General features: G+C 42.1%; 1 protein-coding gene across 1 annotated transcript; it reads left to right on the top strand.

Annotated features, from left to right (window-relative positions):
- Positions 1 to 3,907: 3,907 nt before the first annotated feature.
- On the top strand, positions 3,908 to 5,410 carry LOC143745431 (protein FAM200C-like). The gene is made up of 3 exons (XM_077237529.1): positions 3,908 to 4,224; positions 4,348 to 5,197; positions 5,312 to 5,410. The coding sequence occupies exons 1-3, from the start codon at positions 3,908 to 3,910 to the stop codon at positions 5,408 to 5,410; spliced, it is 1,266 nt and encodes a 421-aa protein (XP_077093644.1).
- The last annotated feature ends 19,363 nt before the right edge of the window (positions 5,411 to 24,773 follow it).

Here is a 24,773-nt window from a genome sequence, read left to right as displayed (position 1 = left end):
AATAGTACTATAAATTACAGCAACACCTCCTTCATTTCCTATCAGCCGAGGCTCGTGTTTATAACAATAATCTTTGTAGGTTTTAATAATCTTCCCCCGTTCCACTGCACGTTTTTAAATGACAAACCACTCTGTGTGATCGGGGCCTCAGCTCTTTGTCTGTTCCCCTGTGATTAATGTGAAAATGATGAAATAAAGTCAGTAAAAAGATTTTAAGTGCTAATAACCTCTGTGTCCTTGAAGTAATTAAATAGAATTTCGCCCCAATACAGGATACAAGATAAAAGACGAGAGGGCGTGGTTTAAACTAAAATGACTGCAGTGCTTGTGAGTGGAGAAAAACAATAAAAGTGTACATGTGTAAAAGGAATAAATAGGGATATACATGAAATATTTTTCACTTAAATTAACAGATTAACAAAATGAAGAAAAAACGGTCACAAAAAGGACCCCAATTTCATTGTTGAACAGACATTACAAACGAGTTCACGTAAAGGAAACAGACGGCAGAAAGCGCGCCCCGTTATTCTTTATTTTACAAAGACACAACGTTTTGTTTTTTTAGTGTGTGTGTGTGTGTGTATACAACAGAAACTAATTTTAAGCTTTCTATTAGTGTACTTTTATATGAAGCCAATAAAATTGAAAAATGGTTCTCATGTCTCTGTGGCAAGTATACACTTAGGTCCTAAAAAACATGAAGACGGCAGAAAGTGCACCCTGTGCTTTTTCTTAATTTTCAAAACAACAGTGCAAAGCAGGGGTTAGGTTAGCGTTGAATTCAGAATGCTAAGCATACTGACTTTGTCTTTTCTTGAACTATTTCAGAACTTCCTCCACCCCTTGGGCCATGGTGCCATGACTTCCTGCAGACTGAGTCCTTGGGCCGACGGTTGGGACGGTGTCGAGATGTCCCTGGACGCCATGGCTCCCTGTGGACTCACTATTCTATGGTAGGTTTCGGTGGGCGACGCTTGGGAAGGTTGGCGAAACCGTGTGGGTGTCGTGATGTCCCTGGACGACACGACTCCCTGCGGACTGAGTCTTCCGTCCCATGGAAGGTTCGGTGTGGCGATGGGTCCAGGTTCCTTTCGGCAACCCCCTGAGGGGTGTTGCAGCTCACTGCGGCTGATTCCTTGATGCGACGGTTAAGACTTTGTGGCGCCCACTGTCCCGACCGTTGCCTCAAGGAGTCTGTCTGCTGGGAGTTGGACACCCCCCAGGGAGTGCTGAAGGAACCCGGGCGTAACGCCCACTTATCCACCAATGGGTTTTCGTCAACACCCCCCCTGGGGAGAACACGAAACTGCCTCTGGTCTGATTTCTTGGGCTGATGATTGAGACGGTGGGCGCCCACTGTCCCAGCCGTCGGCCCAAGGAGTCTTGCTGCAGGGAGTCGCGTCAAACCCAGGGAGGTATCGGCTAAACCCTTGGGTGGTTTGGTGGGCGATGCGTTTGGGTCTGAGTCCTTGGGCGACGGTGGGGGTGTTGTGACGACTCCGGTCGCCACAGCTTCCTCTGGACTCAGTTCTCCATCCCATGGTAGGTTCGGTGGGCGATACGTTTGGGTCTGAGTCCTTGGGCGACGGTGGGGGTGTTGTGACGACTCCGGTCGCCACAGCTTCCTTTGGACTCAGTTCTCCATCCCATGGTAGGTTCCGGTGGGCGATACGTTTGGGCCTGAGTCCTTGGGCGACGGTGAGGGGGTGTCGTGACGACTCCGGTCGCCACAGCTCCCTCTGGACTCAGGCCTCCTTTCCTTTTCCCATTTCTTTCCAGGCCATATCAAGATCAGATGGTGGACCTGCACCTAGTCACGACCACAACGCATGTAGTCAGCTGGATCCGGGCCGTATATATCAGATGGAAGACCAGCACCTGTCCCATGGGTGTCAGCAGAGCGATGAAATCAACATTGATTCCATGTGAGAATATTAGATCTAATGTTTGATTACAACATTAAGTGAGTCCTGACACATGTTACCTAATTCCAATAGAGTTCAGAATGTCTGTACATTCCAATGGTGGCCTGAATACAGTAGCCAGCACAAATCTTAAGTGGAATTTTGCACTTACACTTAGAGGTCTAGATTGAAATATAATTATTTTGAAGTGACGGTGCATTATGCAACACAGAGTAATACTGAAATAGTAGTATAAATTACAGCAACACCTCCTTCATTTCCTATCAGCCGAGGCTTGTGTTTATAACAATAATCTTTGTAGGTTTTAATAATCTTCCCCCGTTCCACTGCACGTTTTTAAATGACAAACCACTCTGTGTGATCGGGGCCTCAGCTCTTTGTCTGTTCCCCTGTGATTAATGTGAAAATTATGAAATAAAGTCACTAAAAAGATTTTAAGTGCTAATAACCTCTGTGTCCTTGAAGTAATTAAATAGATTTTCGCCCCAATACAGGATACAAGATAAAAGACGAGAGGGCGTGGTTTAAACTAAAATGACTGCAGCGCTTGTGAGTGGAGAAAAACAATAGAAGTGTACATGTGTAAAAGGAATAAATAGGGATATACATGAAATATTTTTCACTTAAATTAACAGATTAACAAAATGAAGAAAAACGGTCACAAAAAGGACCCCAATTTCATTGTTGAACAGACATTACAAACGAGTTCACGTAAAGTAGCGTTTCTCAACGGGGGCGTTTGGACAGTGTCGGGGGGCGTTGGGAACGAGGCAGCTGAGAGGGGGGCGCTCAGGCACAAATGGGGGGCGTTATGTCTGACTGTGGCACTATATACTCACTGTTATTATCACAACTTTTTTAAGCCTCTGACAACACATACAATGTTAATTTGAATGCATGGGCGTTTTAGGTACAGCATTGATTTCCACGCTGCTGCTCAAATCCATTCCACCTTCATTCGGAGTCCCACCAGGCCAGACGATCCAATACGCACGTGCAGTCCCAAGCGGGAGTCTCAGGTTCCTATGAGAATATTAATATAAAATATCATATCGTAGAACATGTAGCCTACCGGTATATGAAATAGTAGCCTAGGCGTCATTTAGCCTACAGGGCGGTTTTGAAACACTTTTAAAACATCTCGCGGCACGGATGTACCAATACAAATAAAACATATCCAGTTAACTAGCAGCATTCGTTTCATTCGTTTGTTAAATAAGAGACGATCTAGCGCTGAAATGTGTTGTCTTCACTCGGACGCGCACTTCAGTCCGTTACGGAAAGTGAAAGTCTCCCTAAAAGATGTAAGAAATAAAAAAGCGAAACGGATGTATACTATTTTTGAATCCCTTTCTTTTTGGAATTTTTTGTAATGTTTCCCCTTATAGTTTTTTTTTTCTTTCTGTCTATTGTTTCTTTGATGCTATTATGAATGTAATAGATATAATACTATGTGATCCTCCGTATGTGTATGTTATATATTGTTCTTGTTATGCAATAAAAAAAAAAGAGAAAAAAAAAAGAAAGTGAATCAGGACATCACATCTTTGTATACATTTTTATTTATTTACATCAGTAAGCTACCGTTACAAGACATCGTCTTTCAAAACATTACCTGCGCAAAAGAAAAAAAAAAGAATGAATGAGTCATTCGCACTTTTGAAAATGCCCTTCCGAATGCGTCTCTGTCCGACATAATTCCATAGCGTCCATGTTTTAATGTAAAATAAAATTATGTCTGTGTTAATTAATTAATATTTAAATGTTGCTAGTAGCCCACTCAGACTTGTCCCGGCTAGTTACCGGCAAATTATCTCCATGGCAACGCTTAAAAACAAATGCCGCAGCCGGCAGAGTGGTAGAAAGAATGTGTCCAATCAAAATGTACACAAGCTTCGCGGTTTAAGATTAATGTGTCCAATCAAAATGCACACAATTACGTAAACTAAAACAATTTTGACATCAAAACACATTTAAACATCATGGCGGAAAACAAGAAGTGCAGACAGTATAGTGTCGAGTATATTAAATATGGATTTATTCCCTCACCCACGAACATCCAGCTCCCTATGTGCCTGCTTTGCCAGCAGGTTTTTTCTAACGAGGCAATGAAACCGTCCCGTCTTAAGGAGCACCTTACTAAAATTCACCCGGATAAGGCATCCAAGGATGCTGCGTTTTTCCAGAACATCAAGGAGCAGCTTTCGAAACAGTCCATCTCCAAGATGTTCGCTAGGAAGGTAAACCAGACAGACAGTGGGTTAGTGGCCTCCTATAACATCTCTCTTATGATAGCGAAGTCCGGGTTGCCATTTACAGCGGGGGAGAAGCTGGTTATCCCAGCGATTAAAGAGGCCATCTCCACTGTCATGGAGAGAGACCCATCGCCAGTGATGCAGGCCATCCCGCTCAGCAATGACAGTGTGGCTGGGAGAATAAAGGAGATGGCTCTGGATACTGAGCAGCAGTTGTGTGCCACACTACGTGAACATCCATTCAGTATCCAGCTAGATGAAACCACGACCATGGATAATAATGTTCTGCTGATGGCATATGTGCGTTATATGTCTGAGAGGGATGTGGCCGAGGATGTTTTGTTTGCCAAATATCTCTCCACTGACACACGAGGGGAGACGATCTTCAGGGCTCTGAGTGACTACCTGCTGGAGAACTGTATTCCCATCGCCAACATCCTCGCCTGTGCCACAGATGGAGCTCCCGCTATGGTTGGCAGGTACCGTGGCTTCGCAACTTTGTTAAAGGAGCGTGTGCCGCAGGTGTTAACAGTGCACTGCATGTTGCACCGTCACAATTTAGCGGCCAAAAATTTAAGTCCTTCTCTCCACCAGTCTCTGAACATCGCTGCCAGGGCCATAAACAAAATTAAGGCCCATGCTCTGAACGACCGGATCTTCAGGCAGCTGTGCGGGGAGAACGATGAAGCGTTTCAGCGCTTGCTGCTCCACACCGAGGTACGCTGGCTATCCAAGGGCAACTGTCTGGCTAGGCTGTGTGAGTTGTTCACAAGTGTCCTGGAGTTCCTTGCCGGTGCCGACGCAGGTCTAAGGGACACGCTGTGGTCGTGTCGCGCTGACATATTTTACCTGGCAGATTTTTTCGGGAAGATGAATGAAGTGTCACTCAAGCTCCAGGGAGATGCCGTGACACTGGTCCATTCAAAAGCCACCATCTGCAGTTTCCTCGCCAGGCTGGAGCTGTACAAACTAAATTTGAGCAGGCGTCAGTTCAGTAATTTTCCTCAGCTGGCCAAGGTAGCCTATTATTAGCTATTATTAGTAGTAGGAGTATTAGTTATATTTAAATTTACAAAGGCAGCCTAAAAATAAAATCAATAACGTTAACTGCCTTTCTGTACTTACATTCAGGTGGTTGATGAGCTGACCGATAACCACCTGCTGCGTTACACCGATCACTTGAGGGCAGTGAAGGCGGACATGGAGATCCGTTTCAGGGACCTCGAATAATTGGATGTCCCTGAGTGGGTGATGGAGCCATTTGAAGGGGATGTGTCCAGGAGTGAGGCCGAAATTCAAGAAACTCTAATCGACCTCCAAAATGATGAGGAGGCCAAGGCAACCTTTCGTGCCTGTGGCTGGCGCGTCATGTGGGCCACGCATGGTCAGCGTTTCCCTCTTTTGTGGAAGAGGATTCGTCTTCTGCTCCTTGCTTTTCCGACGTCATACCTTGTCAAGCAGGGGTTCAGTCAAGCTTTGCACATGCAGACCAAGTACCGCAGCCGTCTCAATTTGGTTACCTCAGGCGCACTCCGGCTCAAGCTGACATCCTTGTGTCCTGATGTGAAAAAGTTGGCTGCCAGTCACCAAGCTCAGGGCTCACACTAATGACCGTAATTAATGTTGACTGTTTTGGATGCCTTTGTCTTTTTTCTTTGGTTCAGTTCTGGTGTCTTCTTTGTTCGTCATTTGAAATCAACTGGCTGTTTGGCTATTCAAATTTGAAGCCTATATATTGCCTAATTAAGTGCGCGAACGACGCTGCCTTTTCATTGGCCATTTAGGTTATTGTTCATGTGATTGGTTAATTTAAAAAAAAAATTTAAATCACTTTTAAACGAACAAATTCAAATCGAAAGCTAATACAGTCTGATGTAACCCGTATGAAAGGTGCATTTCTCTCTAAAGGCGCATCCGCTTTACAGCAGAGATGGAGATTTGCTTGCAGCCAACACTAATTTATAAAACACTAGTTTACTAATAAACTATACATTTAAAATTACAAACTCGTTATTTTTTCAGACACATTTATTATCATTAGCCAGTAAATAAATCAGATCTCTGTATGGTTCCAGAGACATGGCTCTTCTCATTCAGCACTGCGGGGAAAATATAATTTCCAGGTTCTAATTTGGCCTTAGAAAAACAGTAAAATCTAAATTTAGTATTTTAAATGTTTAATAAAGGGGCACAATGTCAAACAAAAATATGTAAATATGTCAATTGCATTTTATACAACAACCAAAAAACCAACAAAAGCAAAATACAACAACCGTTAATTTTTCGTTTTTCAATTACGGGTTAAAAAGGAAAAACGAATGGATAGTAAAAGTAAAAGGACCTTATATTATTAAAACATTTCAAATAATGCATTTGTAGAAAAAGTTTGATAGAATTGGGTCCGTGTACTTTTGTGTCCATTCCTTTTTCCTTTTTAACCTGTAATTGAAAAATGAAAAATTAAAGGTTGTTTTATTTTTTTAAATGCAAATTTGCATACCAAAATTTGAATTTGAAATGTAGGCTACACAATGCTACGCATATATATATATATATATATATATATATATATATATATATATATATATATATATATATATAATGTATTTTCATATTTTTGTTTATGACTTTTTGCCCCTTTATTAAACATTTAAAATATTCACAAATTAATATGGAAACAATTTCTAAGGCCAAATTAGAACCTGGTAATTATATTTTTCCCGCAGTGCTGAATGAGAAGAGCCTCTAACCATAACTGATTTATAGATGTTTTATAAGTTAATATGATAATAAATGTGTCTTCACATTGACCCATTTTAATTGTTTATTAATAAACTAGTGTTTTATAAATCAGTGTCGCTGTCGGCTGAAAACCTCTCCATCTCCGCTGTAAAGCGGATGCGCCTTTAGAGAGAAATGCACCTTTCATACGGGTATTTGCTTTCGATCAGATTTTTTTAGTTTAAAAGTGGACATTTCAATATAGGTAGGCTATATTTTGTTTGTTCATATTTGAGACGCGCTCCAGTTCATCAAAGTGCGCCTGATAGTTTGATTTTATTTACAAAAGCACATTTTCTTGTTATTGTGAGTTTAAATAAAAGTTGCAAATTATGTTTTTTTTTTTTTTTGTATGACCAGAAATTATATAGCTAGTATTTTCAGTTGTTTCCACTGTTGATAGGAAAATGCACGTGATCGTGCCTGCATGCAGCAAGCGCCACACTCCGCACACACACTTGGATATGCATAAACATCTTGTGTTTATTTGTGATAATCTTACTACTAACTACTAACTTGTATTGTGAGAGACATTTGAAGAATTGCTTTGTTGTTCTTCTTTTTTTTTTGGATAAAAGCGTCTTCTACATAGCCCAAATGTAATAATAATAATGGTAATAATGGTAATTATTATTATTTGCGTTTATAACTATAAATTAGTTAACTGAAGACATATGTTAGCCGACGCCTCGGTTGAAAACATCTCAACTTTTCAGAATGCCGCAAGTGCACAGCAAGTCATAATGACAAAACCCATCTGATCAGCTTCGGCCTTTCCGTAACAACATCGAACGCTCGGCCGGACAGCTGATCATAGCTGTACAGGGCAGGTTTTTTTTTTCTAATCTCCATAAATATATCTACCAGTAAAGCTAATGCAAGGGCTAGAAATCAATCAATCCTTTGTATCAAATGCAATGAATCCTCGTCATCATGTCATGGAGAGCGCAGTTCATGCTTTCTTAGCAACAACAGACGGGAGCGCAAGCGCTTGTGGAAAGGAGAAAACGATGCGGCCCTTATGTACACTTATTAGGTGTACTTTAGTAATTCAGAATAAGACAAAAGCACGGTTTTGAAAATGGATATACTGACTCAATACATAAATGTTTCACAATTTAAATACTTAAAGTTACGGATTTCATAATAATAATAATGATAATTATAATTTTAAGAAGAAAATAAGGACGTCAATCATACACATTATTATTGTTTTTATTATTATTATTATAACAGAATGATAATCAGCATACATTCAATAAAGACATTTAGCCCTTTTTTGGTGGTGGTGGGGGGCGGTCAGGGTTCTGGATCTTGGAAAGGGGGCGCTGGGCCAAAAAAGGTTGAGAACCACTGACGTAAAGGAAACAGACGGCAGAAAGCGCGCCCCGTTATTCTTTATTTTACAAAGACACAACGTTTTGTTTTTTTAGTGTGTGTGTGTGTGTATACAACAGAAACTAATTTTAAGCTTTCTATTAGTGTACTTTTATATGAAGCCAATAAAATTGAAAAATGGTTCTCATGTCTCTGTGGCAAGTATACACTTAGGTCCTAAAAAACATGAAGACGGCAGAAAGTGCACCCTGTGCTTTTTCTTAATTTTCAAAACAACAGTGCAAAGCAGGGGTTAGGTTAGCGTTGAATTCAGAATGCTAAGCATACTGACTTTGTCTTTTCTTGAACTATTTCAGAACTTCCTCCACCCCTTGGGGACGGTGCCATGACTTCCTGCAGACTGAGTCCTTGGGCCGACGGTTGGGACGGTGTCGAGATGTCCCTGGACGCCATGGCTCCCTGTGGACTCACTATTCTATGGTAGGTTTCGGTGGGCGACGCTTGGGAAGGTTGGCGAAACCGTGTGGGTGTCGTGATGTCCCTGGACGACACGACTCCCTGCGGACTGAGTCTTCCGTCCCATGGAAGGTTCGGTGTGGCGATGGGTCCAGGTTCCTTTCGGCAACCCCCTGAGGGGTGTTGCAGCTCACTGCGGCTGATTCCTTGATGCGACGGTTAAGACTTTGTGGCGCCCACTGTCCCGACCGTTGCCTCAAGGAGTCCGTCTGCTGGGAGTTGGACACCCCCCAGGGAGTGCTGAAGGAACCCGGGCGTAACGCCCACTGATCCACCAATGGGTTTTCGTCAACACCCCCCCTGGGGATAACACGAAACTGCCTCTGGTCTGATTTCTTGGGCTGATGATTGAGACGGTGGGCGCCCACTGTCCCAGCCGTCGACCCAAGGAGTCTTGCTGCAGGGAGTCGCGTCAAACCCAGGGAGGTATCGGCTAAACCCTTGGGTGGTTTGGTGGGCGATGCGTTTGGGTCTGAGTCCTTGGGCGACGGTGGGGGTGTTGTGACGACTCCGGTCGCCACAGCTTCCTTTGGACTCAGTTCTCCATCCCATGGTAGGATTCCGATGGGCGATACGTTTGGGTCTGAGTCCTTGGGCGACGGTGAGGGGGTGTCGTGACGACTCCGGTCGCCACAGCTCCCTCTGGACTCGGTTCTCCATCCCATGGTAGGTTCCGGTGGGCGATACGTTTGGGTCTGAGTCCTTGGGCGACGGTGAGGGGGTGTCGTGACGACTCCGGTCGCCACAGCTCCCTCTGGACTCGGTTCTCCATCCCATGGTAGGTTCCGTTGGGCGTTACGTTTGGGTCTGAGTCCTTGGGCGACGGTGGGGGTGTTTTGACGACTCCGGTCGCCACAGCTCCCTCTGGACTCGGTTCTCCATCCCATGGTAGGTTCCGGTGGGCGATACGTTTGGGCCTGAGTCCTTGGGCGACGGTGAGGGGGTGTCGTGACGACTCCGGTCGCCACAGCTCCCTCTGGACTCAGGCCTCCTTTCCTTTTCCCATTTCTTTCAGGGCCATATCAAGATCAGATGGTGGACCTGCACCTAGACACGACCACAACGCATGTAGTCAGCTGGATCCGGGCCGTATCCATATCAGATGGAAGACCAGCACCTGTCCCATGGGTGTCAGCAGAGCGATGAAATCAACATTGATTCCATGTGAGAATATTAGATCTAATCAGTCAGGCCCCACAGTACATCAAGGACCTTTTGCGTCCGCACTCCTCTAGCCGCACTCTTCGGTCTTCTGGCCAGAACCTTCTTATGGTCCCCAAGACTCGTTATAAGACCCGAGGGGACCTGTCTTTTCAGTCTGTTGCCCCCAGACTGTGGAATGCCCTGCCCCTGTCTCTGCGTCTGGCTGACTCTGTTGACTCTTTTAAAAAAGATCTGAAGACTTGTTTATTTAAGAAAGCTTTTGGTTGATGGGTTTTAACTAGTGTCACTTTGATTTTACATATGTACTGTATATACATTTTATATTGTTTATGTAAGGTTTTGTTTTTATCTTTCTCGTGTACAGCACTTTGTGATTTTATCTGTGAAAAGCGCTTTAGAAATAAACTTTACTTTACTTACTTACTTACTAATGTTTGATTACGACATTAAGTGAGTCCTGACACATATTACCTAATTCCAATAGAGTTCAGAATGTCTGTACATTCCAATGGTGGCCTGAATACAGTAGCCAGCACAAATCTTAAGTGGAATTTTGCACTTACACTTAGAGGTCTAGATTGAAATATAATTCTTTTGAAGTGACGGTGCATTATGCAACACAGAGTAATACTGAAATAGTAGTATAAATTACAGCAACACCTCCTTCATTTCCTATCAGCCGAGGGTCGTGTTTATAACAATAATCTTTGTAGGTTTTAATAATCTTCCCCCGTTCCACTGCACGTTTTTAAATGACAAACCACTCTGTGTGATCGGGGCCTCAGCTCTTTGTTTGTTCCCCTGTGATTAATGTGAAAATTATGAAATAAAGTGACTAAAAAGATTTTAAGTGCTAATAACCGCTGTGTCCTTGAAATAATTAAATAGATTTTCGCCCCAATACAGGATACAAGATAAAAGACGAGAGGGCGTGGTTTAAACTAAAATGACTGCAGCGCTTGTGAGTGGAGAAAAACAATAAAAGTATACATGTGTAAAAGGAATAAATAGGGATATACATGAAATATTTTTCACTTAAATTAACAGATTAACAAAATTAAGAAAAATTTCTGAAAAAGTCACTTTTTCAAAACTCTCTTCACACAGTGATCACACCATCCGTCTATATGAGCTAAACTGTGGATCACTGCTTTGAACAATGTCATCGGATGCATTTTGTTCCATTTACATTTACATTATTTTCTCACTTAAACACAAACACTTACAGAATTTTATGTTCTATACAGGATAATTTGCACGTTTACATACTCTTTTTAAAACTGTTAAACTTATTTTCAAAACCTAACAACAACAAAATAATTAGACCGAGATTTGCAACATTTCCACAGTAATGTCATATTGAAATAAATATTCTGATTCTAAAATCTAATATTAAACTGCAGTGAATTAAACACAGTAGAGTAGTGTCAGTCTTGTTTTGTAAAAGCAATTTGCAAAAGAAAATATTGTGTAATGCTCCTGTTGTTTGTGTTTTTTGTTTTATGAGTGACAAAGTGTGTTTGTTGGGTGAAACCTTTACTAGTGTTCTTGAAGATTGAGTTGATTTGAGAAATGAAGGAAGTGTCAGTGCATTTTGAATGTGAAATGAAGAACTGAGTGAGGATTTTTGAAAATGTACCTAAATATTGAGAAATGTGCCCTAGCGACTGTAAAAACCTGTAATTTAATTTGTCAGAGTAAATCCCAGTGTTTTCTCTAGTTTATTCTAGTTTATTTGAGAAGTTCCACAGATTCTTGGACATTGGTAACTGTATTGTTAGAGTTGTGAGATCTGTAGGCCGGTTTCTCCATGACACAAACACACCTTCAAGCTTTCCTGTATTGAGATGTAAATTGCGTGTGGGTGATGTGCAGAACTCAATCCACACACAAGAGTCTACACACACATGAAACTACCTATGTTAGAATATCCATTTACAGCTGCTATTACAGGTTTGTTTGTTTGAGGTTTTTTATTGCTTTTTCCAGTCGCTAAGACACATTTCTCAATACTTTGGTAATTTCTTCAAAACTCTTCACTCAGTACTCATAACCAGCCTTAAGCGTCACTGCAGTTAATTTCAGATTCAAAACGCAATACAACGCTCAAAACACTTCATTCATGTCTAAAATCAACTCATTCTTCCAGAACACTAGTAAATGTTTCATCCAACAAACACTTTGTCACTCATAAAATACAAAAAACACAAATAACAGGAGCATTATAAAATATTTCTGCTGTTTTCTGTTGTTCCGAATTCACAGCATTTTATGTTACATGGTCAATGTTTACATTACAGTTCACATTTTTGTTTAAACTGAAAGATTAATACCTTCTCAAGATTAATTAATACCTTCTCAAAACTCTTCACACAGTGATCACAAGATCATTCTCCGGCTAAACTGAGATCTTTCAATTTACATGAATTCATTTCTCACTTAAACACAAAACCAGCAGAACTTGATTTACTGTACAGGCCAATTTGCACATGCTTACATATTATTTCCAAGACTGTTATATTTAAGTTAAAAACATTTCAACTCAAACAAAAATGAATAAGACTGAAATTTGCAATATTTTTATACCGTATACCACATTGAAATATATTCTGAATCTAAAAAAAAACGATCAGAACAATTAAGATGTAACTAAACACCTACACTAGTCTTAGTCTTTCATTTTCATCATCTATACAAAAGGAAATAATTTTGTACATTAATGTAAACATAAACCCTATAAGATAAACTGCATTGAACTCTGAACAGCAGAAAATAGTGCATATTGCTGCCTGTTGTTTGTGTTTTTTGATTTGTATTTTTAATTTTGTTTGTTGGGTGAAACCTTTACTAGTATTCTGAAAGAATGACTTATTTTCAGACATGAATGATGTGTTTTGGTAGTTTTAATGCGTTTTGAATGTGAAATTTACTGCAGTGAAGCTGAAAGTTGGTTAAGACAACGGAGTGAAGAGCTTTTAAAAAAGTGCTAAGTATTGAGAAATACATACATTCTGATTTAATTAGAATATAACATTCTAATCTTGTCCGCTAATGGATTATGGTCGGGTTGCAAGCGTCACCTATCTAAAAGTGTAAGGATGTAAACAAAACAAAATCTGGTTCATTTAAGCCCTAAGGGAAACAATGTTTTTTTTTTGTTTACTGATATTGGCCAATGTCTGAGAGACCACAACCCATAAGATTGGTCTTTCATTACAGATAAGAGGGTCTCCACTGTGTTGCTAAAGTGAAAAATGTGTAATTTCTGCTAATATACAGTATCAAATCATGTTATATCATTTTATAATTATATCAAAATATATACCTTTTTAAAAAAGAACTGCAACATGTTCAAAATTGAAACCAAAGAAATAAATATAAGTCTTACTGCTGCGATTGCATTTCATTTATCTAGAGTCTAGACCATGTACAGTTTAACTTGTGTGGTGATCTGCAATTGTTACCTTGAAGAGATATTTCTGCTTGATTAACCCCCCAAAAAACTTAGTTTTATTATATGTAGGTTGGTTCATTAATGTTAAGTAATATTTTTGACTTGAACAAAATCACTTAATTTTCCATTTTTAGGTATTTGAAATGTACTGTCATTAAATTTTGTAATGTTAAAATTTTTAATCTCTTTATATATATATATATATATATATATAAATATATATATATATATATGGAAATACCGCAATACATTGAGTTGCAGTAGTCTAAACGGGAAGTAATAAAAGCATGAACAGACATCTCTAGAGTTTTGTCAGATAGGAAGTGTTTAATTTGATACAAAAGACGGAGTTGATAGAAACTAGATGCAATTACCGAAGATATTTGTTTGTCATGCGTAGATCTGAATGCAGATAAGCTCCTCGAATCGATGCTGGTGGTCTTAAAATTATCAGTGGGGCCAAAAACTATCACCTCAGTTTTGACTTCATTTAAAGACAAAAAGTTTTGAGCAAGCCAAGATTTAATCTCATCTAAGCATAATAAAAGAGAAATTAATGCAGACGGATCATTTCTCTTGATATGTATATATATATATATATATATATGTATGTGTGTGTGTGTGTGTGTGTGTCGTCAGCATAAAAATGGAAGGAAACACCATGTCTTCTTGAAATAGAACCCAATGGTAGCATGTAGAACGAGTAAAGGGAGGGATGGAGATGATCCGTGTGGGAGGCCACAGGAGACGTGAGCGACAGAAGAGGAGAAATCACCGATCTTGACCAAAAACTTTCTGTTCCATAAATAAGATTCAAACCAGTTAACAGTTAAAAAGATAACTCATTTTCAAACTAAAGTAACACACTACACATATCAGTCAAAACTGCGTGTAAAATATAAAATATTGTTAAATACATTTACAACATTGTTTTCAAACAAACCCTATAAACACTAAAAGGGCTGTATCAGCAAGCTGGGCCAGTAGTTGAGGTCGCTTTGTCAAAAAACATTTAATACTCAACAAAAAACACGTAATACTCATGAACATGTGAACATGTGATCATAAGTACACATGTGAACATGTTATATGCTTGTGCATGACCAGCCTGATCTCATGAAAATGCATCTCTATAGCACGCATTGTGCTTATCGTGCAATTTACATGCGGAAATTAGTTTTTACATGCATATGTTACGCACTTTATTGCATGTAATACACACACACCCACAACACTAATCCTAACCAAACGTATAATACTATGTACCCACACCACTACTAAACCTACCCATGCGTATCATATGCACGTAAAGACTACTTTTCACGTATAAATTGCATGATAAACACAATGCGTGCAATATAGACACATTTAGTGTGACAGGGTTGGAAAGTTTGCATTGTCAGGCCTCCAAAATGGCATTTTTGTGTAAATGAGCAGCCAAAACACATGAAAAGTTTACAATTTTCAGTTGAAAATAATGTTGTGTAAATATATATATATATACACAGTAAATCAGAATAAAAGTGTATATATAACTGTGTTCACAGAAGCACTGCGGGTGCTTGATGTGACGGTGTGTGAATCCTCATGTTCTGTTGTTTATGCTGCTATTTGCACATGTAAATCTACATGTTTAGGTATATGAATGGGTCACAGACACTTATCTTTTCTAATTCCATTTAATTCTAATCTAACCTTCAAATAATGTCAGTTAACTGATGATGACTGGTTAACAAGCATCGGCTGTCAGTCAGAAAACAAAATGTTAAATGAACATCCCTACTTCATATATTTCAACTGAATGAAGTAAAAATGTTCAGTGCAGCAAGTCAACATAACATTTTGAGATTGACCTCCAAAATTTTTACCGTGTGTTTATGATGGCAAGAAATGTACAACGCAGCCGAACTGGTGTCGTTCTTTACAATTTTGGTTCTTTACCGTGGCTTTGGAACCACCTTCCGAGTGATCTGAGAGAAGTACAGAGCCTGGACACCTTCAAGGCAGAACTGAAGACTTTTTTATTTAGAAAGGCTTTTATGTGCTGATTTTATTGTTCTTAATATTCTGTAGCTATTGTATTGTTGCTCTTTTGTAGCACTTTGAGATTCTTTGGAATGAAAAGTGCGTTATAAATAAAATCTATTATTATTATTATTATTATTTATTATTATCCAACTGGGGACTCAAAGTTTATTTTGATTAATATAATCATTATTGACTGTATAAAGTAGTGACCTGAAATTGTTACCTTAAAGAGCTATTTCTGTTTGATTCATCCCATAAACCCTAAACAAACTGCATAACCAAGTATAGAAAGTATCTATGAAGAGAGAGCGTTAAATAAGATAAATAATAATATGAATGATAAGAGCCTCTGCTTTTGAACTGTTGCCGCCGGTATTTTTTACCCCGTTGAAAAACAGATTAAAATGGTCTTTCCTCAAAAAATTCTAATTTTTTAAATTTTTGATAACTGATGGTTTGTTCATTCTTTTTTAATTGTATTTTGTATATGTTTATCTATGCATATTGTGATCTCTGATGCCTGTATGAAAACACACACACACACACACACACACACACACACACACACACACACACACACACACACACACACACACACACACACACACACACACACACACACACACACACACACACACACACACATATACATACATATATATATATATATATACAAGTTACATAATGAAAACAGACTTCACTGTTCACACACACACACACACACACACAGTTCCATTGTAGGCTATGGAAGTCCCCTGTTCGATAGGTAAACATCGTTCAGGTCCCCACTTGGCCAGTGTAGAGCGACACTGCTCTGTTAGTAATATAGAAATGTGTGTGTGTGTGTGTGCAATGGCACATAATAATGGCAAATAAATTGTTAGGGACTGCATTAACCAAGAATAGAAAGTATCCATGAAGAGAGAGCGACTTCATTTTTCTATGAAGAGAGAAGAAAAATAATAATATGAATGATATGAACGTCTTCTCGCCTCTGCTTTTGAACTGTTGCCGTCGGTATTTTTTACCCCGTTGTAGATTTAAATGGTTTTTCCTCAAGCAATTCAAATTTTTACATTATTGATAACTGATGGCTTGGTCATTCTTTTTTTAGTTTTATATGTTTATCTATGCATATTGTGATCTCTGATGCCTGTGTGAACATTATATAATTACATATATATATATATATATATATATATATATATATATATATATATATATATATATATATATATATATATATATAATGTATGTTTGGGCGTATTTGAAAATACTTGAAAGTTCGGTAACACTTAATAATAACTGCACACTATTAATCATTAGTTAAGCATTAGTAAAGAGTTAATTCATAATTTGTAAAGCATTAATATGCATTAATAAGCAGTTTATAAATACAGCTATAAATGCTTTATTCGTGTATAAATGCTTTATTCTTTATTTCGAAGCATATCTATATTGTGTTTAATAATTGTATTTTCATACTTTATTAATGATCAATTTATAATTTCTAAATGAAGTATAGCATTATTTACAAATCAGTTATTTGGGAGTTGTCAGTGATTCATAAGTTCACTTAAGTGTAAGTAAATGCAGTAAATTCAGGTAGTTATAAAGCATTTATAAACTTTATAAAATATACTTTATAAAATACTTATACTGACCACTACCAAATGCTTTATAACTACCTGAATTACAGTAGAAATACATGTTAATAAAGCATGTATTATCACACTAAGTAACTATTACAATATGTCTGTATAATGTATGAATGCACATTTGAAATAGTTTATTAATCATTTACTCACACTTTCTAAGTGATCTTATGAACCACTGACAACTCCTAAATAACTGGTTTGTATATAATGTTATACTTAATTTAAAAATTAGAAACAAAATTAAAACACTTTATTTGGATAGTCCACTTTAGACATTCTACTAACTATAAGTAACTTTGCAGCTACATGTCAACTAACTGTCATTAGAGTATTAGTAGACTGTCTGCTTAATATCTGCTAACACTTTATTTTGCTGGTCCCCCAACAGATATTCTACTGACTATGAGTAACTTAGCAACTACAAGTCAACCTATTCTATTTACCCGAACCCTAACACCTAACACTAACCTAACGGTCTACTGACAGTCTACAACAGTCTACTAATACTCTAATGACAGTTAGTTGACATGTAGCTGCAAAGTTACTTATAGTTAGTAGAATGTCTAAAGTGGACTATCCAAATAAAGTGTAACCAAAAATTATAAATTGATCATTAATAAAGTATGAAAATACAACAATTAAACACATTATAGATATGCTTTTAAAACAAGAATAAAGCTTTTGTATCTGTATAGGTCAAACTATCTACCCCCACTATCCCCACTATCTACAAACACACACACTCCAGATCTCATAAAGGACCTGCGCCTGGACACACACTCGCACACAAACACTCCAGATCTGATGAAGGACACACACAAACACACACACTACAGATTTGGACACACACACACTCCAGATCTCATGAAGGACCTGCGCCTGGACACACACTCGCACACACTCCAGATCTGATGAAGGACACACACACACACACACACACACACACACACACACACACACACACACACACACACACACACACACACACACACACACACACACACACACACACACACACACACACACACACACACACTCCCTCCAGATCTGATGAAGGACCTGCGCCTGGACACACACACACACACACACACACACACACACACACACACACACACACACACACACACACACACACACACACACACACACACACACACACACACACACACACACACTCATGATCTGATGAAGGACACACACACACACACACACCCCAGATCTGATGAAGGCCCTGCGCCTGGACACACACACACACAAACACACACACTCCAGATCTCATAAAGGACCTGCGCCTGGACACACACTCGCACACACTCCAGATCTGATGAAGGATCTGATGAAGGACCTGCGCCTGGACACACACACACACACACACACACTCATGATCTGATGAAGGATCTGCGCCTGGACACACACACACACACACTCCAGATCTGATGAAGGACCTGCGCCTGGACACACACTCGCACACACTCCAGATCTGGACACACACACACACACACACACACTCCAGATCTCATAAAGGACCTGCGCCTGGACACACACTCGCACACACTCCAGATCTGATGAAGGACACACACACACACACACACACACACACACACACACACAACCACACACACACACACACACACACCCCAGATCTGATAAAGGACCTGCGCCTGGACACACACACACACACACAAACACACACACTCCAGATCTGATGAAGGACCTGCGCCTGGACACACAAACACACACACACACACACACACACACACACACACACACACACACACACACACACACACACACACACACACACACACACACACACACACACACACACACTCCAGATCTGATGAAGGACCTGCGCCTGGACACACAAACACACACACACACACACACACACACACACACACACACACACACACACACACACACACACACACACACACACACACACACACTCTCACTCCAGATCTGATGAAGGACCTGCGCCTGGAGACACAAACACACACACACACTCCAGATCTCATGAAGGACCTGCGCCTGGACACACACACACACTTCGGATCTGATAAAGGACCTGCGCCTGGACACACACACACACACACACACTTCAGATCTGATAAAGGACCTGCGCCTGGAGACACACACACACACACACACACTCCAGATCTCAGTCAACATGGGACTGCATTATATCCTGCAACATCTCGACAGACCTGGGACTTATGCAAGGATCCTCTTTGTGGACTTCAGTTCGGCCTTCAATACCATCATGCCTGGTCTTCTCACAGCCAAACTGACCCAAATCTCCATACCATCCTCGATCTGTCAGTGGATCACCAGCTTCCTGACGGACCGGCAGCAGCGAGTGAGACTGGGGAAACACACATCCAAGACACTCACAATCAGCACTGGTGCTCCCCAAGGGTGCGTTCTCTCCCCACTGCTCTTCTCCCTGTACACTAATGACTGCACTTCTAAAGACCCCACTGTCAAGCTCCTGAAATTTGCAGACGACACCACTGTCATCGGTCTCATCCGAAACGGTGACGAGTCTGCTTACAGACTGGAGGTTGAACAGCTGGCTGTCTGGTGCAGTTATAACAACCTTGAGCTGAACACGCTCAAAACAGTGGAGATGATCGTGGACTTCAGGAGGAACAGCTCAGCACTCCTCCCACTCACCATCATGAACAGCACTGTGGAAGCAGTGGAGTCATTCAGGTTCCTGGGCACTATCATCTCTCAGGACCTGAAGTGGGACAATCACATTGACTCCACTGTGAAAAAGGCCCAGCAGAGACTGTACTTCCTTCGCCAGCTGAGGAAGTTCAACCTGCCACAGGATCTGCTGATTCAGTTCTACTCAGCCGTCATTGAGTCTGTCTTGTGCGCTTCCATCACTGTCTGGTTTGGTTCAGCTACCAAATCAGACATCAGGAGACTACAACGGACAGTCCGGACTGCGGAGAGGATTATTGGTGCCCCCCTGCCAAACCTCCAGGACCTGTACTCTTCCAGAGTGAGGAAGAGAGCAGGTAAAATCATCACAGACTCCACTCACCCTGGACACCACCTGTTTGAACTGTTACCGTCAAGACGGAGACTCAGATCACTGGCCACAAGAACATCTCGGCACAGGAACAGTTTCTTCCCACAGGCCATTTCCCTCCTGAACAGTTAACACTCCTCCCAAGGCATATGCCTGTAAGTGCAATACTCCCACTGTTTAGTGCAATATCCCACAACTCAGGTGATACTTATATGTAGACTTATTTATTTATAATATTCAAAACACTGTAAATAGGTTCATAATCTGTAAATCTGAAAATGTCTATTCTGACTAAACCCAACTGTGATAGTTCCCTTACGAAGGGAACTCAACGATGCGTCCATCGACGCCATGGGAACGCCCCCAGCGTGACTGCGTCTGAAGCATCTATGTCAACTAGTCCAATGGAAAGAATGAGCGTCACGGGCGGGTGACGTCATGACCAGGATATGATAAAAGCACATCCGGTGCAAACCGGCATTAGCTTCTGTTGCCTCAGCAAGCGATCTGTGTCAAACTGTCTGTTATATTTACTGTTGTCTGTCTGATATATATATATTTATGGAAACTAAACAATTGCACAACTCTGTGTTCTCCCTGCTCGCGCTATTTAACGAGTAGGGACACACACGAGCTTTGTGTGATGTGTTTGGGAGTAGAGCATGCGGTATCAGCCTCCGAGGGGGCTGATTGCCAACATTGTGAGAAGCTTTCGCTTCGCATGCTCCGCTCCCGCCTGTCACTTTTCGAGGAAAGTGGCCGGGCTCGCAATTCTCAGGGTGACAGGTCCCGCGTCTGCCGAGGCAGCGCGGAGAATGCATTCCTGTGGATCGCGAATAGGATCTCTTTACGGGGTTGGAGACGGGTCCGCGGATCTTATCTCCTCCCTTTCCACGAGGGATCCAGTGCTCTCTCGCCGGTCTCGGAAGCCCGCGCTGCGGTCTCTTCCGCCCGGGGAGAGAGAGAAATCAATGCTTCAGTGCTCTACCTCCGAGGAGGTAGATGTGCTGGGCATTGAAAGTGACACAATCATGGGGGAAGTGAATTTGCCATCTCTTTCCCCAGCGTATGAGAAATATATATAGCCTATATATATATATATATATGATAGTTTATATATTATATATAAAATAAAGTGAATATATATAAAAAATATATATAAAAAATAATAAGCTGGTGGAAGTGTTTACTAAGGCTGTAGATAAATTAAATATTTATGGCCAGCAGAAATAAGGGGGCACTCGTCCTAAAAATAAAATAAATTAAACGAGTTTCCTTCCCTCTATTTTTCCACCTCCATCACGGGGCCTTCCATTTTTCCCGATCTGCACAGCGAGCTGTCTAGATCATGGAAAAAGCCTTACTCCTCTTGTCTTTTAGCCCCCACATTCATGTATATTCAGATATTTGGGGGTTAAGAGGGTATGGCTATACCCCGGGTAGAACAGACGCTTGCGAGCTATCTGTCTCCCGGTTCAGTATCGTACCTGAAGGCGTCGGCTTCTCTCACTAAACCATTAAAGAAAACTATTTTTTAATCTAGTGGGAAAAGCATATATGGCAGTGGGTCTAGCATGGGCCTGCTTGCACACCATAGCAGTGCTACAAGCATATCAGGCTGACCTGCTGCGGTATTTGGACAGAAGTGAGGGAGTTTGGCCCGATGGGGTTTGAGAACTCCGTCGGGCCACAGATTTATCTCTCAGGGATGGCAGCCCTTGTGGTCACTGAGAGACACCTCTGGCTCAATTTGATGGGAATCATAGAGAAAGATACAAGATAATCTCTCCCTCGCTATGTCCAACCCCCTGGGGCTGCTGGGCGTGAGCAGCTCCAGCCGTCTAGTTTCTCATACACAACACAGCAGCCAAAGCCTTCAAAGCAGAAGCCGGATCCGAGGACCGTTCTTCACGCTGAGAAGGCTGCGGCTCAAAAGAAAAAAAGGTCCTGATGTTCACGCATCAGGCCTGTGAGGACAGCCCCGACCGAAGTGGAGCGGTGTACACCTCATTTTACGGTGCCCGTTCCATTTCGGGGTCCTCACGAGACCCTTCTGCCAACCCTGCCACCCTCGGTGCTTCAGGGCGCAGCGGTCTCCAGCGAGTCGCTGATGCTATGCTGCGGCACAGCATCGGTTTCGCGCCCTCTGAGGGGGGCCTTAGAGCGGCCAGTTCAGGTAGTTCCTGCCATTATGTTTCAGGCTCCGGAATTGGCTGTCTCGATAACACCAGAGACCAGCCTCGAGAGGCTGGTTCCCTTAGTAAATTTTCTGGCAGCGTGGAAGCTTCTGCCGAATATTTCTCATTGGGTCCTGCAGATTGTAGAGAAAGGATACAGAATCCAGTTTGGTTCTCGTCCTCCTCGTTACAACGGGGTGCTGCCCACAGTGGTGCATCCCGAGCAGGCTCTGGTAATGGAGCAAGAGGTAAAGGCCCTGTTAGCAAAGGAAGCTATAGAGCAGGTGTACTCACCCGACATTGCGTCGGGTCTTTACAGTCGTTATCTCATTGTTCCAAAAAAGGATGGAGAGCTGCGTCACATACTAGATCTTCGTCTGTTGGAGTGTTTGGTGCTGGAACTCAATTCCAAAATGCTGACACTCAAACAGATCGTGACTCAAATCAGATCCGAGGACTGGTTTTTCACGATAGATCTAAAAGACGCATACTTCCATATCTCCATCCTCCCTCAGCACAGGAGGTTCCTGAGGTTTTCTTTGGGGCAAAGAACACCAGTATCAGGCACTTCCTTTCGGTCTAGCTCTATCACCCCGCACATTCACGAAGCGTGTAGACGCAGCTCTGGCCCCGCCAGGCTGCAGTGTATATGCATTCTGAATTGCATAGATGACTGGCTGATTCTAGCGGAATCAGAACAGTTAGCGGTTCGGCACCGAGGTGTCGTTCTCGCTCCTATGCAGATGTTGGGGTTGAGGCTCAATGCCAAGAAGAGTGTGCTTTCTCCAGTACAGAGAACCACTTTCCTTGGTGTGGTATGGGATTCAGTGACGATGCGGGCCACTCTGTCGCCCGTTCGTGTAGCTGCTATCCTAACAGCCACAAAAGAGCTGAGGCTAGGCCAGTCACGCACTGTAAAACAGTTAGAGAGACTGTTGGGTCTTGTGACAGCAGCTTCCAACGGGATAACTTTTGGCCTGCTGTACATGAGACCTTTACAGTGGTGGCTCAGGACCAGAGGGTTCTCCCCGAGGGGAAACCCACTTCGTATGATCAAGATCACGCGGCGGTGTCTCCGCACCTTGGTTATATGGAGGAAACACTGGTTCTTAACCCAGGGTCCGGTGTTGGGAGCTCTTTGCCATCGAGTTGTGATCTCGACAGATGCTTCCCTCACCGGCTGGGGAGCGGTATTGGAAGGCCGCTCAGCTCAGGGCTTGTGGAGGAGTCATCATCTCTCTTGGCACATGAATTGCCTAGAGATGATGGTCGTCTTCAATGCGTTGAGACATCTCCTCCCAGACCTGAGGGGCCATCATGTGTTGTTCTGGAACAGTGACTGTTAGGCCTCAGGGCAGCAGCGTCCAATGTGATACCCTTTGACCTGCTGTACGTGAGACCTTTACAGAGGTGGCTCAGGACCAGAGGGTTCTCCCTGAGGGGAAACCCACTCCTTACGATCAAGATCACGCGGCAGTATCCCCGCGCCTTGGTTATATGGAGGAAACTCTGGTTCTTGACCCACAGATAACACGTTGGTGGCCTCTTATTTTGGTCCCTCAAGAGATTACGCTGTCTGAGGGCAGTGTATATTCCAGGGGGGGCCAGAATATTGGAGCAGACACCCTGTCGAGGCAGGGGCTGAGGCCAGGGGACTCCACCCCGAGGCGGTGGAGCAAATATGGGAGTTTTACGGCCAGGCAGAAGTGGATTTGTTCTCGTCTCAGCATACGACGCACTGTCCACTCTGGTTATCCCTCACTCAACCAGTCCCCTCGGGGCTGGATGCTATGGTGCAGACGTGGCCGAGGCTACGTCTGTACGCATTTCCCTCCGTTGCTCTGCTCCCAGGAGTTCTGGAGTGAATCCGCCAGGATGGAATAAGCCTATTTAGTAGCACCACCCTGGCCGAGCTGAATTTGGTTTGCGGACCTAATTTTTCTCCTCGACGGACCTCCCTTGGAGGTCCCGATCAGGAGAGACCTTCTGTCTCAGGCAGGGGATGCAATATTGCACCCCCGGCAGGGGATTTGGGAACTGTGGGTTTGGCCTCTGAGGGGGCCCAACTCATAGAGAGTGGTCTCTCAACCGAGGTTGTTTAGACCATTCTAAGCTCCAGAGCTCCCGCTACGAGTTAAGGTATAATATGTGTGGCGGCCATTGCGGCTTTCCACGCCCTGGTGGGTAGTACATTTTTGGGTCGAGACCCCCTGATCACTCGTTTCCTTCGTGGCACTTTGAGGCTGAGGCATGCAACTTGCACTAAGGTGCTGGCTTGGGACCTTGCAATAGTTCTAGAAGGCCTATCTGGGGCTCCCTTCGAGCCCTTAGATTTGGTCTCAGAGAAGTTCCTTTCTTTTAAGACTATTTTCTGCTAGCTATTTCGTCCCTATAAGAGTCAGACCTTCAGGCCCTTTCGGTCCCCACCTGCCTT

The sequence above is a fragment of the Siphateles boraxobius genome, unplaced genomic scaffold (genome assembly GCF_051911475.1).
Source record: "Siphateles boraxobius isolate OS27281-9 unplaced genomic scaffold, OSU_SipBor_1 204, whole genome shotgun sequence".
NCBI lineage: Eukaryota > Metazoa > Chordata > Actinopteri > Cypriniformes > Leuciscidae > Siphateles > Siphateles boraxobius.
This window is presented reverse-complemented; position numbering and strand designations above follow the sequence as displayed.